The sequence below is a fragment of the Vigna angularis genome, chromosome 4 (genome assembly GCF_016808095.1).
Source record: "Vigna angularis cultivar LongXiaoDou No.4 chromosome 4, ASM1680809v1, whole genome shotgun sequence".
NCBI lineage: Eukaryota > Viridiplantae > Streptophyta > Magnoliopsida > Fabales > Fabaceae > Vigna > Vigna angularis.
In genome coordinates this window covers 31,003,876-31,016,033 of record NC_068973.1, presented here as the reverse complement: position 1 = coordinate 31,016,033, position 12,158 = coordinate 31,003,876, and the positions used below count along the sequence as shown (strand labels likewise).

General features: G+C 30.2%; 1 protein-coding gene across 1 annotated transcript; it reads left to right on the top strand.

Annotated features, from left to right (window-relative positions):
* Positions 1-844: 844 nt before the first annotated feature.
* LOC108332219 (uncharacterized) lies at positions 845-3,290 on the top strand. Its single transcript, XM_017567418.2, has 2 exons — positions 845-1,123; positions 1,880-3,290. Exons 1-2 carry the CDS (start codon positions 935-937, stop codon positions 3,026-3,028), a joined length of 1,338 nt encoding a protein of 445 aa, XP_017422907.1. The 5' UTR covers positions 845-934; the 3' UTR covers positions 3,029-3,290.
* The last annotated feature ends 8,868 nt before the right edge of the window (positions 3,291-12,158 follow it).

Here is a 12,158-nt window from a genome sequence, read left to right as displayed (position 1 = left end):
TTTATTTTGTCAGAATATATTTCAATTATAAAATTAAAATATAATATCTAAAATGGCTGGTGTCCAAATTCTTGTCAGTAAAAATATTGTTTGTGATGATAATTTGTAACAACCTTAAATTTTTATTAATTATGATATATATTTTTTGTAATAAAGTTGTTAATTTCTTAAAATTACATTCACATATTATAATTTATATTTATTGACTTGTTATATCATTATACTTAAAACTAAAATTAAATTCATTAAACGTCTTAAATATTAAAAACATATTTTTCTCATTTTTATTTTAATTTTTGTTTTTTTTTAAATTGGTCAAAAGGAATTGTAAACTTGACGTGGGATTGGATCATATTGCAAAAGTGTAATTGATTTAAAAAATGAATTAAACCAACTTGATAGAATTGTTTTTCAAGTGACCAATTCAAGGGGAAGGAGCCGATGTGACCCATTGCTCCAATCCTACATTCTCGCGTCACTACAAAATAGACAAATAAAAATAAGATATATAATAATATACATCAATGATAACAATGATTTATTACAAAAGGATAATGTAATACTATTTTACAATTAACTATAATGAAAAAACTAAAATAATAATTTATATTTTAGGTTTTTGTTTCGTTTCTTTAAATTTGTTCCAATGGATGAAATTTATATTTCCTTTAATTTATAATATATTTTGGTGTAATATAATAAATTGTGAGATATATAATGTTAATTAAAGTTATGTAATTACTAAAAATTGATTTAATTTAGAAGAGACAAGAAGACAAAGTATTTTTTTGAAATTTTAAAGATAAAATATAAATAATGACACAACTATTTTAGAAAGAAAAAAAAATAGTATCTTTATCGATAACAGTGGCAGCCCTCGTGAGGCACTCCGGCAAGTAGAAAGAATCAAATTGGACTCGATTGCAGCAGGTCTATGCTAACTTCCCATATATACTCACTCATGAGATTCACGCCTTCATCAAAGTTCTTAGGCTTTTCAAATCACTTCCACAGCGTTATCGCATCCTCTTTTTCTCTAACCTCAAAGTTCCCATCTTCCATTGCTGCCACCATGTCCACTCAGAACGACACCGCCGCCCTCAAAACGCATCAACCTTTGCAAGTTCGTATTTTCCCTTCTTTCAAATCCCTTTACCATGCATGAATATTTTAATGTTCTTATTTGAATTTGATGTCTGAATGTGAATCGTATTATCTTTTTATCTCAGCTTTTGTTTCTGCTTACTACCTGTTTCTTACAATTTACATCATGCCGCGGTGTTCGTTCACACATGGGATGGGACATTCCCGCATTTTAATTCGCCCTTGTTTTTCAGTTTCCTTTGATTTATAGAGTTACCCAAACAAATTTAAGGGTTTTGGTAAAGTTATCTTTTTGGGGCAATAGATGAATGGGCTGGGGCGCACCAAGGGAGAGATTGAAGGAGGGGGGAGTTTCGCGGTAACATTACCAGGATCTTTAAATTACGGAGAGTACCGTAGAATATGTCTATTTTATATTCATGTCCCTCTTGAATTACTTAGTTTTTTGGTGAAAGTTGTTTTTGCTACAATTGAGTTTCAATTTATTTGACGATGCTAGCATCTTTATGGGTATGTTTGGATAACTTTTTTCGAACTTAATTTCATTTCCTATCAGAGTTTATGAAAAGGTTTGTCTGAACATGTTCTGTGAATAAAACTAAAACCTTGTAGCGCAAGGACCAAAGATTATATCTTGGTAAAAAAGAGGAGGGTTTGGGGAAGAGATGGCATCTACTGACCAAAATAATGCCTTAAAGAAAACGTGATATATATGAGAAGTTCATAGCTCATAGTTGAACTGCATGTTTACTTTAATTCTTGTTGATTTTGTCAGATTGCAAAGCGCTTAGAGAAATTCCAGACAACTATCTTCACTCAAATGAGCTTGCTAGCCATCAAACATAAAGCCATAAACCTTGGTCAAGGCTTTCCCAACTTTGATGGTCCAGAGTTTATAAAGGAAGCAGCCATTCAATCAATCAGGGATGGGAAAAATCAGTATGCCCGGGGTTATGGAGTTCCAGACCTTAACATTGCCATTTCTGAGAGATTTAAGAAAGATACTGGATTAGTGGTAGACCCTGAAAAGGAAGTTACTGTTACCTCTGGATGCACTGAGGCTATTGCTGCAACTATACTAGGATTAATAAATCCTGGTGATGAGGTTATTATGTTTGCTCCATTTTATGATTCTTATGAGGCCACTTTGTCTATGGCCGGTGCAAAAGTCAAAAGCGTTACTTTGCGCCCGCCAGATTTTGCTGTCCCTATTGAAGAGCTGAAGTCCATCATCTCAAAGAATACCCGTGCCATTCTTATAAATACACCTCACAACCCTACTGGAAAGATGTTCACTCGCGAGGAGCTTGATTGCATTGCATCTCTTTGCATTGAGAATGATGTTCTGGTTTTCACTGATGAGGTCTATGATAAGTTGGCTTTTGATATGGAGCACATTTCGATGGCTTCTTTGCCTGGAATGTACGAAAGGACAGTGACAATGAATTCCTTGGGAAAGACATTCTCCTTAACCGGATGGAAAATTGGTTGGGCAATAGCACCCCCACATTTAACATGGGGAGTGCGTCAGGCACACGCATACCTCACTTTTGCAACCTCCCATCCTTTCCAGTGTGCTGCTGCGGTAGCTCTGAGAGCGTCAGACTCTTACTATGAAGAGCTGAAGAGGGATTATATGGCAAAGAGAGCTATTTTGGTTGAGGGGTTGAAGGCTGTTGGCTTCAAGGTATTCCCATCCAGTGGAACCTACTTTGTGGTTGTAGATCACACCCCTTTTGGACTGGAAGATGATATTGCATTTTGTGAATATCTAGTTAAGGAAGTGGGAGTAGTGGCAATTCCTACTAGTGTATTTTACTTGAATCCAGAAGAGGGAAAGAATCTTGTCAGATTCACGTTTTGCAAGGATGAGGGAACTATTAGGTCTGCTGTTGACAGGATGAAAGAGAAGCTTAAAAAATGATCCCTGCGCATTATCGAGTTGTGATATGTGTTAGATCGAAGACATTAATTTACCTTTAAAAAAAACCCAAATGTAAGATTGAAATAACTTCTGGTTTATTGAACTGAATAATACCCTGCAGTCTTTAGTATCTAGAAATCATGCCTACCTATCAGCTAGTAAGCAATGCCATTCGGATTTGTTCTGTTTAACTTCTACATTTGTAGGATGCATTTTCATGAACCATGATCATGACCTTACTGAATCTTACCGCCTGTTCTTATGCCTTTTTTCCTTTAGTTTGGTTGCAAATAATTAATAGTGAAGCACTCATGACCCTTAATTATTTCCTTAAGATTTGGAGTGTTATAATCTCTAGGAGGATAGACCTCTTATGCATCCCTATCACACGACAGCAATTTGATGTTCAACTTTTTTGTTTTTATTTTACTAAATCTCGTCCTATGATTCTGTGTTTCCATGCAGGCGTTAACTCCTCTAAATTTCAAACTAAACCAATTTAACTTTGAATAGGACCTAATATCTAGTATACCAAGCAAACCAATATTTTCTGGAGAACAATTGTCCTTGTTAGGAAGTGGAGAAAACACACAAAGTGATGAATAGTTTACGGAGAACGATGTATAAGAAGCAAAGGGAAGTGAATGAGAGTGTTGTTTACATCAATATTATTTGAGAAGGCAACATCATATAAACACAGTTGGCACCACAGTATCTATCAACTGGTAATCATAATCCATCAAATTGTACTCCTTCTATAGCCTGCAACTAATGTAAGTAGAGAGACTATGACAAGATCCTAACCTTTGGATTTGACTCATCAATCATCACTCATTAACACTTGCCTCCATCCAAGCAGGGTTTGTCTATGGAGATACTTGGTTATGGGATTCTGGAAAGTAATAATAATAATCACGATTGACTTAAGGGATAAGCAAGTAAAGTTCTTTAAACATTGAAAAAAAAGTTTCAAAATTTTGTTTTTTTAGTATTAACTACCTTAGATCTAAAACAAAAGAAAAAAAGCTTTATATTTCTTTTAATATTAATTGTTTTAAATCTTTAAAAAAATCTAAAAAAATGTCTCATTTTTAAATTTATTTTAGACCTTTTGAACTGACAATAATGTATGGTCCTCCTCTCATTCATCCGAGAATATTCATGATCTAGATTAAATACAACATGTTGTATCAATTTGTAAAATTTAAAATTTAGCTGTAATGTCTAAGAAACATAGTTTGAGATCCAAAGGGTGACAAAAAAGGAAGTATTACAAGATTACTGGTAGAGTAAGCAAGGCTATATGTAAACAGTATGTAGCTGGTATGAATCAAGTATGAATTATTTGTACTCTGTAACGGAAGACAGGATAAGCATATTTGATAGTTACAACTTACAAACTTGTATCGCAGTATTATTGCACCCTTTTACAGCCACAAATTTTTCGTTTTTCTTTATCCTTTCCTCGTGGCATTCATTACATTACAAAAATTGTATTGATATTTCCTTCTTCTTTTTTCATTTTATTCTTTCATAAAATAACTGAATTTTTGTGTTACTTCACCAATTATTAGTTATTCTCACGGATGTGTTGAGTGGTTATTTGTTTTCCATTTGTTATTTATTAATTTACTACAAATATTATTATATACTTTTTATAATCTAGGAATATCTTAAGTCAAAGTTGCTTTTCTTTTCTTTTATTTTTACACAATCAAATTTAAACATATTTCCAACTTAATTTATTCAATATCTTTGTTTCAAATTCAAGGAGATAAAAATAAAACATATCTTCAATCATATATTACTATACAAACGAACTTCACACTCCATAAGGTTTGCTGTTATAATCACTTCCTAATCGAGGTTTGATCTACAATTATGTATAGTTAGTTAATATTATATAATCTATCAAAATATGAATATATTATCATGTTTGTATTAACATATTAATTTTAATTAAACAAACATTATCTGTAAAAGATAATTTCTTTCTAATTGAAGGTATCTCATAATTTCTTTATCTATACTAACATACACACATAACGCTACATTTTTAAATATCTATAAATTATTTAAATTTTAAAAGTAGAAATTAAAACGATAAAATTGAAAAAAAAAGTATATATAATTATAGATAAAATGAATTTTATGTATTGAAATAAAAGTATTATAAATAATATTGTGTTAATATTTTTTTATTATGAGTAATTATTTAAATTTGAAAAAGTAATTGATAAAAGAGTAAATAATTTTTTTTTGTAATGAGTAAATTATTTGAATTAAAAAATAGTTACAAAAATGATAAAACTAAACAATAGTTTTTTTTATTATGAATTATTATCTAAATTAAAAAAAAAGCAATTATGTGAATAAAATTGAAAAAAGAAAGAACACCAAAATTATACACAAATATATAATTATATTTTTTTATATAGTTATGGATAATAATATATAATTGGAAACTATAAACAAATCATTTATTTATTTATATCTTTAAATATATTTGAAAGCTACAACATCTTGACTCTGATAACAAACTTTCTTATATAAATTATTATCTCAATTATACACAAGAGAGAAAACGACCACCTCATAAATACTCCTTTTAATACAAAAAAAAAAACTCACGTTAAAAAATAACTACCAGTTAACAAAATTTAAATAAATCAAAAGTGAAAAAAAGAGAGAAGGAAATATGTTGAATAATAGTAATGGAAAAATAATGAAGAGAAATTGCAATATCTACCAAAAAGCAACACTGAACATTCTATTTGAAGAAAAATTAGACTCTAAATATATTTTCTTCTAAAAGAATACATAAATGTTAAAGTTTATGTCAGAATAAAAAACATGGAAATATGAAAGGGTAGTATTTATTAATTTGTGAAGTGGAACTTTTATTGAACTAATTAAAATTGTTAAAATTGTTTGTATAATAGAAAGTATTGAGAAAAAGGTTTTGAAGTATTTGATCTGTCAGAAAGGGCCCAACATGCACACATTCTTCATTCGCAAGGGACTTTCACATGGACTCATCAATCATCTTTGTTTCTTCATCATTCCAACCATCCACTTGGATGCAACTTGTTATCATCATGGATAACTACATTCAATTAATTAATCAGTATGATATATTACATATATTATGTTGACCAAATTTCTTAAAACATTCATTTCTGAATATTTTTAACTTAGAGTTTTTTTCCATTCCTTTCAAATGTAAACTTTAGTTCACTCGTATTTGACTTGACCAGAATTCAGAAGCCGAAAAACTTCATCACTGATGTGGAAAGCTACAATGAACTTACAACAGAGTAGAAAAGAGTGAGTAAAAGAACCTCCCAACTATAGGAGTCAGAAATAAATCAGTGATGTTCAATGCACCAAAGCATATGTTGTGATCTTCTACCTTTACCTTCACCTTCGTTTAACACTACAGTGGAAAAGAGAAGATTTCAAATTTGAAAACATAGCACGTATCAAAAGTAGAACTATAAATTACGAATAAAAGTAAAGTGTACATTTCAAATGTGTATACATGTGACATAGCCTCAATGCATTTAAGTTGGTATCTTCTGCTTTATATCTTCTATTACGTCCTTACTTTGGAAAATGCTCAGCTTACGTGCTTATTTTTTGTGCCAATGAAAATTACAGTAGAAGAAACGAAAAAGCTTCATCAGAATGAAAAACCAAAGAAGGGTAAACACTAAGCAACTTTGGTTTTCTCTTTCACTTATTCCATCCATTGCCACTAATGAGAAAAAGGAAAGATAATATTCATGTAGTACCTTGCAAACTCGACTTAATGTAATACTAAAACAAACTTCAAAATAAGATATTTTTATTTACTAATAAAATAATTTATATTAAAATGTATCATAATTTTTTTAAAATTTGTTTTTTGAGTATTTTGTGATGTAAAATTATCATAATTTATTTATTTTAACATTTTTTCAACATATAATAAGATTGTTCTATTTAATTTTTGTTATTGTTGATATTAAATAAATTTTTATTATTTTTAACTTTTAAGAGATACTTGAATTGTTAGCATTATTCTATAAGTTATATATGTATTTTAAAAAAATTATGTAATTAAGAATGTTAAATATTGAATTATTATCACAATTTCCTTTAAGATATTTAATTATGAAAATAAATTCAGTATATTGATTTGTTAGAGAATAAAACTAACTAACTAATCCCTTTTTCCTAAACAAAATTATTATTTATTGAAAAAATTTGTTAGTTTATTAAATATGGTTTTTAAAATTAATAAAAATTAACAATCCCTCATAATATTTTAATTAATTTTTATTCTTAAATATAATTTTACAATTAATTTAATAAAAATATATTAATATTAAAAATAATTGGAGACTTTTTTAAGGAATCTAAAATAAGGATTTTAGATACTTGGATCTTAATTATATGAGATACTATTTAAATGTGGATAGGTGAGAGTCATGAACAAACTAAACAAAATAAATAAATAAATAATGAATAATGGATAGTTCTATTTAAAATTGAACCTAAATTACTCAATATTATTCTTCAATTTACTATAATTTTGCCTCCTAATTACTTTATGTTGTATAACACTAATACACAGATTAAAATGAGTGCATGCATATTAATTCCATCCAGTAAGTAAATATATGAATTTTAAGATCCATTTACTATCTGTAAATCTAAAGCCTACATTAAATTTCAATCATTAATTTTGTTAAATAATGGCTTTTGCTTATGTAATTAACGAGTCAATTAGGTGAACACAAAAATAATATAATATGAAGGAGAACAATCTTAACACGCTTATGTAAATTTAATAAAAGTTAAATTTTATGAATCTTTAGATTCTGTGTAAAAAAATATAAGCTTCTTTCTCTCCCTCTATTTATATATATATATATATATATATATATATATATATATATATATATATATATATATATATATATATATATATATATTAGTGGGAAAGCCTATACGTTACAAAAGGAGAAGAAGAAATAACAGTTGTTAAGTGAAAATAGGAGAGATTTATAATGTATCATTTGAATAGTTAAACGTTCATGTATCCTTTAATGATTTATTTAAGGGTTAATTATAGTTTTGATTTCTTAACATTATATAAAAATTTAAATTAATTTTTCTCAAAATTTTGGACTAATTTAGTTCTTTATTTTTAGAACAACATGAATTTAGTCATTTTAATTAAATTTTGTTAAGTTTATTTAAAATTTAAAATTTTATTAAGTTTATTTAAAATTTCAAACATGAAACATGTTTCTTGTAACATCCCAAAAATACAGTATAAACCATGTACAAGAATAATCACATATTAATAATATGACAGATCAGTCTTACAAAAGATCGGAAACACAGTTATGGAAACACAGTTATGGTAGAACGACCTTACAAAATAATACAGAATTTAAAACTGTACAATGACAACAACTAGACCGAACGGTTTACAAAATAAACTTATAACGAACGGTCCTACAAAAGAAGAGGCCAACAACTAACCAAATGTTCCTAAGGTTCGACCTTCACTTCCACCTCTTCCAGTGCTTCTTCCAGCAACTCTTCTCCTTCTGCTCACATCCACACGGATGATCATTGCAACAGGACAAACAACCGAACGTACAACATAGACAATATAATAAATAGGGTAAACTTATGTAATTTAATTAATCCAATAAAACATACAATTTTCGTGATTAAATCAAACAACAACCAAATCATAATTCGTACATCATGGCATGCAAAGACCGACCACTTGACTCTGACTGTCCGGACTGTATGAATCCTATGTAGCTACGACGTTTGTGCACCCGGGTGATGTACTAACTGGGATACCCTCAACAACTGCCACCCGAGGTTAATCCGTTCCGTCCAAGTTAACCTTATGGACTAGGACCTTCTGTCATTCCCACACATGACTTACTCCTCTCTACGTGAGAATGAGTAATCACAGAATATTAGGATAAACGCCCGCTAAGCTTTGCCCACATTCATACTTTACCATTCAATAACCATTTTCTGAGATATTCCTCCCTGGAATACTCTTTCATAACCAAACTATTTCATTCGCATCACATTTCAAATTCTCTTATACTTCATCATCAATATATTCAACTGAAATAAGATCACACTTTCTCATCATAGCACAAGTCCGAATGGAATAACACTTCTTAGAAACTAATCATGACCGAGCGCTATTTAAGAATTTATCCGCTTCAATGAACTGACCCTTAAGAGTTCAAACCGGGCGCCACGAAGCCTAGGCCGAGTACTAAGACTCTAGGCCAAACACCTTTTAAAGACCAAAACTGTTTGACACCAAATACTAATAACTGATGAGATACTATGAAGAAACGAACGCTATTGAGTTTGGCCGAAGACTCTTATTTAAAAAAAAAACAGTAATAATATATTACTGAAACGAGACCGAGCGCTTGGTTTAAGACCGAGCCCTGTAGAAACCGAACACTATTGAACGAGCCCTGGTCCAAGACCAAGCACTTATCAAGAACGAGCGCTACTGAGACCGAACGCTTGGTACAAGATCGAGCACTACTAAACTTACATAAAACGAATGAATATATATACAATTGCGCCACACTTATTTTTAATGAAAAATAACGATAACATCTACGACTTTAAGTAGTATAGAATACATTAACTAAACTGTTTAGGAAACCTAAAGGAGAACTACACTTAGGCCGAACGCTCATTTATATATATCTAATATTATAAAACGATCTTCATGAACGAAATTCTCTACAGAAGAAGAATTTAGTTTAGACGGACGCTCAAAGAAAAACTAAACGGTCAATACTGGCTCTCGGTTATAGTTTACAAAATTCTGTAGAGTATTACAGATTGACTCTTAGACAATATCCCTAAAGCATGAGAATTCAGTTAAGACCATACACTTCCATGAAGAATCAAACGATCACGAATGACGCTCGACCACAATTACAGAGTTTACTCACAATACTACAGTTTGAATATCAAACCCTATTTCAACTCAGTTCACACCATTTATCAATCATCCATCCACACATCCAAACATGCAGTAACACGCATATTTCATACTCCTCAAATAATCAAACAAAGTATCATACAAACATACAACCATTCAAAACAAGAATCTTAATCAAATTATATAAGCTTCCCTTACCTCTAAACGTAATTGAACGCTCATAGATGCAGAATATAGCTCACCACTACCAAAGACCTTAACGTTCGACAGTCACGCTTTAAGAAACTAAACCAAACAAAAGACCAGAAATACTCAGAATAAGATGATCCGCTCAGGCAACCAGAAATCTGGGTTTGCATGCGAAAAGAAACGAACGTGCTAAGGAGAAAGTAACTCATCGGCTTAGAACCACAACTCGATCGGTTTAAACGAAAGCCCTTGACGCCGGGAGAGTTCAAACGGTGCCTGAGAGGTGATCGGAAGAAGAAAAGATGAGATTTTCTTAGAGAGAAGGTGGAGATGGTAGAGAGAAGGAGGAGATTCAGAAGGTTGAAGATGAATGATGCATGCAGAGAAGTGGCACGAAATTTCAAAGTTTCAGTTTTACTCCTACCGTCAAAATCGTTCGTCCAATCTGCATCACACACATGTCTTCCACTTTCTGAATTTCAGACACCCCTTTCGCTTACACATGTACTCCACTAAGTTGGGATTTTTATGGGTATGACATTTCTCAATTAATATTATAAAAGAAATATATTAAATAGGGTAAACAATTCAAACAATATAAACAAATGTGTTTAAAATATCAATTAAATTTAATAATTTTTTATTAAAAGAAGAAAAATTACTAATTTTTAAAATTGAAGAATTAAATTGTATCAAAGTTTTAAAAGAAACTAATGTCAAATTTTAGAAAAAATTAAAAGACCAAAAACATTTTTAATTCTTTATTTAATAAATATATTTCCAATTTTACCTATTCACAATATCAATAATTAATGGTTTTTATTCAAATATTTTTTTATGATAAAAGGATAAAGGGACTTTTTTTAAGAGAGGAACACCATCAATTATAAATATTTGTCATCGAGTATTGTTTTCTTAATGTATACGTTTTTAATTAAATTAGTAAAATGAAAATTATTTATGAAAAAACTAATTTGATTTAATCTAATATTTTAGAGTGTATCTTATTTGGATTTGTTTAAAAAAGTTAATTTTACTTTTACTCTTGTTCCAAAAGTCAAATTTATTTATATTTGACCTCTAAAGTGATGTAGAATTTATATTTTAAAAAGAAATTTTTGAAATTTCGTTTGGAGATCATAATCTTTTTAATAAATATTTTTGGGCTTAAATAAAAACTGACCTACATAAAAAAAAGTTAGAAAGTAAATTCTGAATAATATTTGCCTGTAATCAATAGATTTCTTCCAACATAACAGATATAAGTAATTAATATTACTAGCTGTATTTATAAGTATTTGCCTGCAATGTTGATCTGATGAGCACATATGACAGAACAGAAAGAATGTTAATTACATATACTATTTAGTACTTTTTAATGGTGAAAAAAATATAGTTTTATTAAGCTTAAATTAATAAAATAAAATGTAGAAAGAAAGTGGAGAAAGTCTCCATCACATTACTCTTTCAAACTTCTCAAAGAATTCCAGGTAAAGGAAAACAGGAATTTGAATTCTTTTTCTTTTAGCTGAAAAAGAACCTAAAACAGAATATTGACTAATTATTTAACATTTTTTGTAGGGTATGCATGGTAGACCAAACAGAGCGCGAAGCATGGGATATAATCCTCAGATATAAAGTGAAAAACCCGAAACCATGATGTGAAACGAAGGGTGATCAAGGGAGGGCCAAAATTAACCTGAAGAGAACGAGTCAGATGGAAAAAAAATTAAATAAATTGTGGCGGCACGTGCCGGCCAGGTACAGTAAAGCGAAAAAGGCACGACCTCGAATCAATCCCGATCCGACGACCATATCTACCCGTCAAGACCGCTATCCCAACCCATCCAACGGCCATAAATGGACTTCTACAATCTCAACATCCAACGGCCAATGTGAAATCTAACTCCTCTTTGCCAATACCCCATAAATACACCAAACCCG

What these genes read in the sequence shown, in the direction of transcription:
- LOC108332219 (XM_017567418.2), top strand. Translation starts at nt 935, where the DNA reads ATGCTAACTTCCCATATATACTCACTCATGAGATTCACGCCTTCATCA. An exon ending in AAACGCATCAACCTTTGCAA is followed by an intron (nt 1,124 to 1,879) that starts GTTCGTATTTTC and finishes TGATTTTGTCAG; the next exon opens with ATTGCAAAGCGCTTAGAGAA.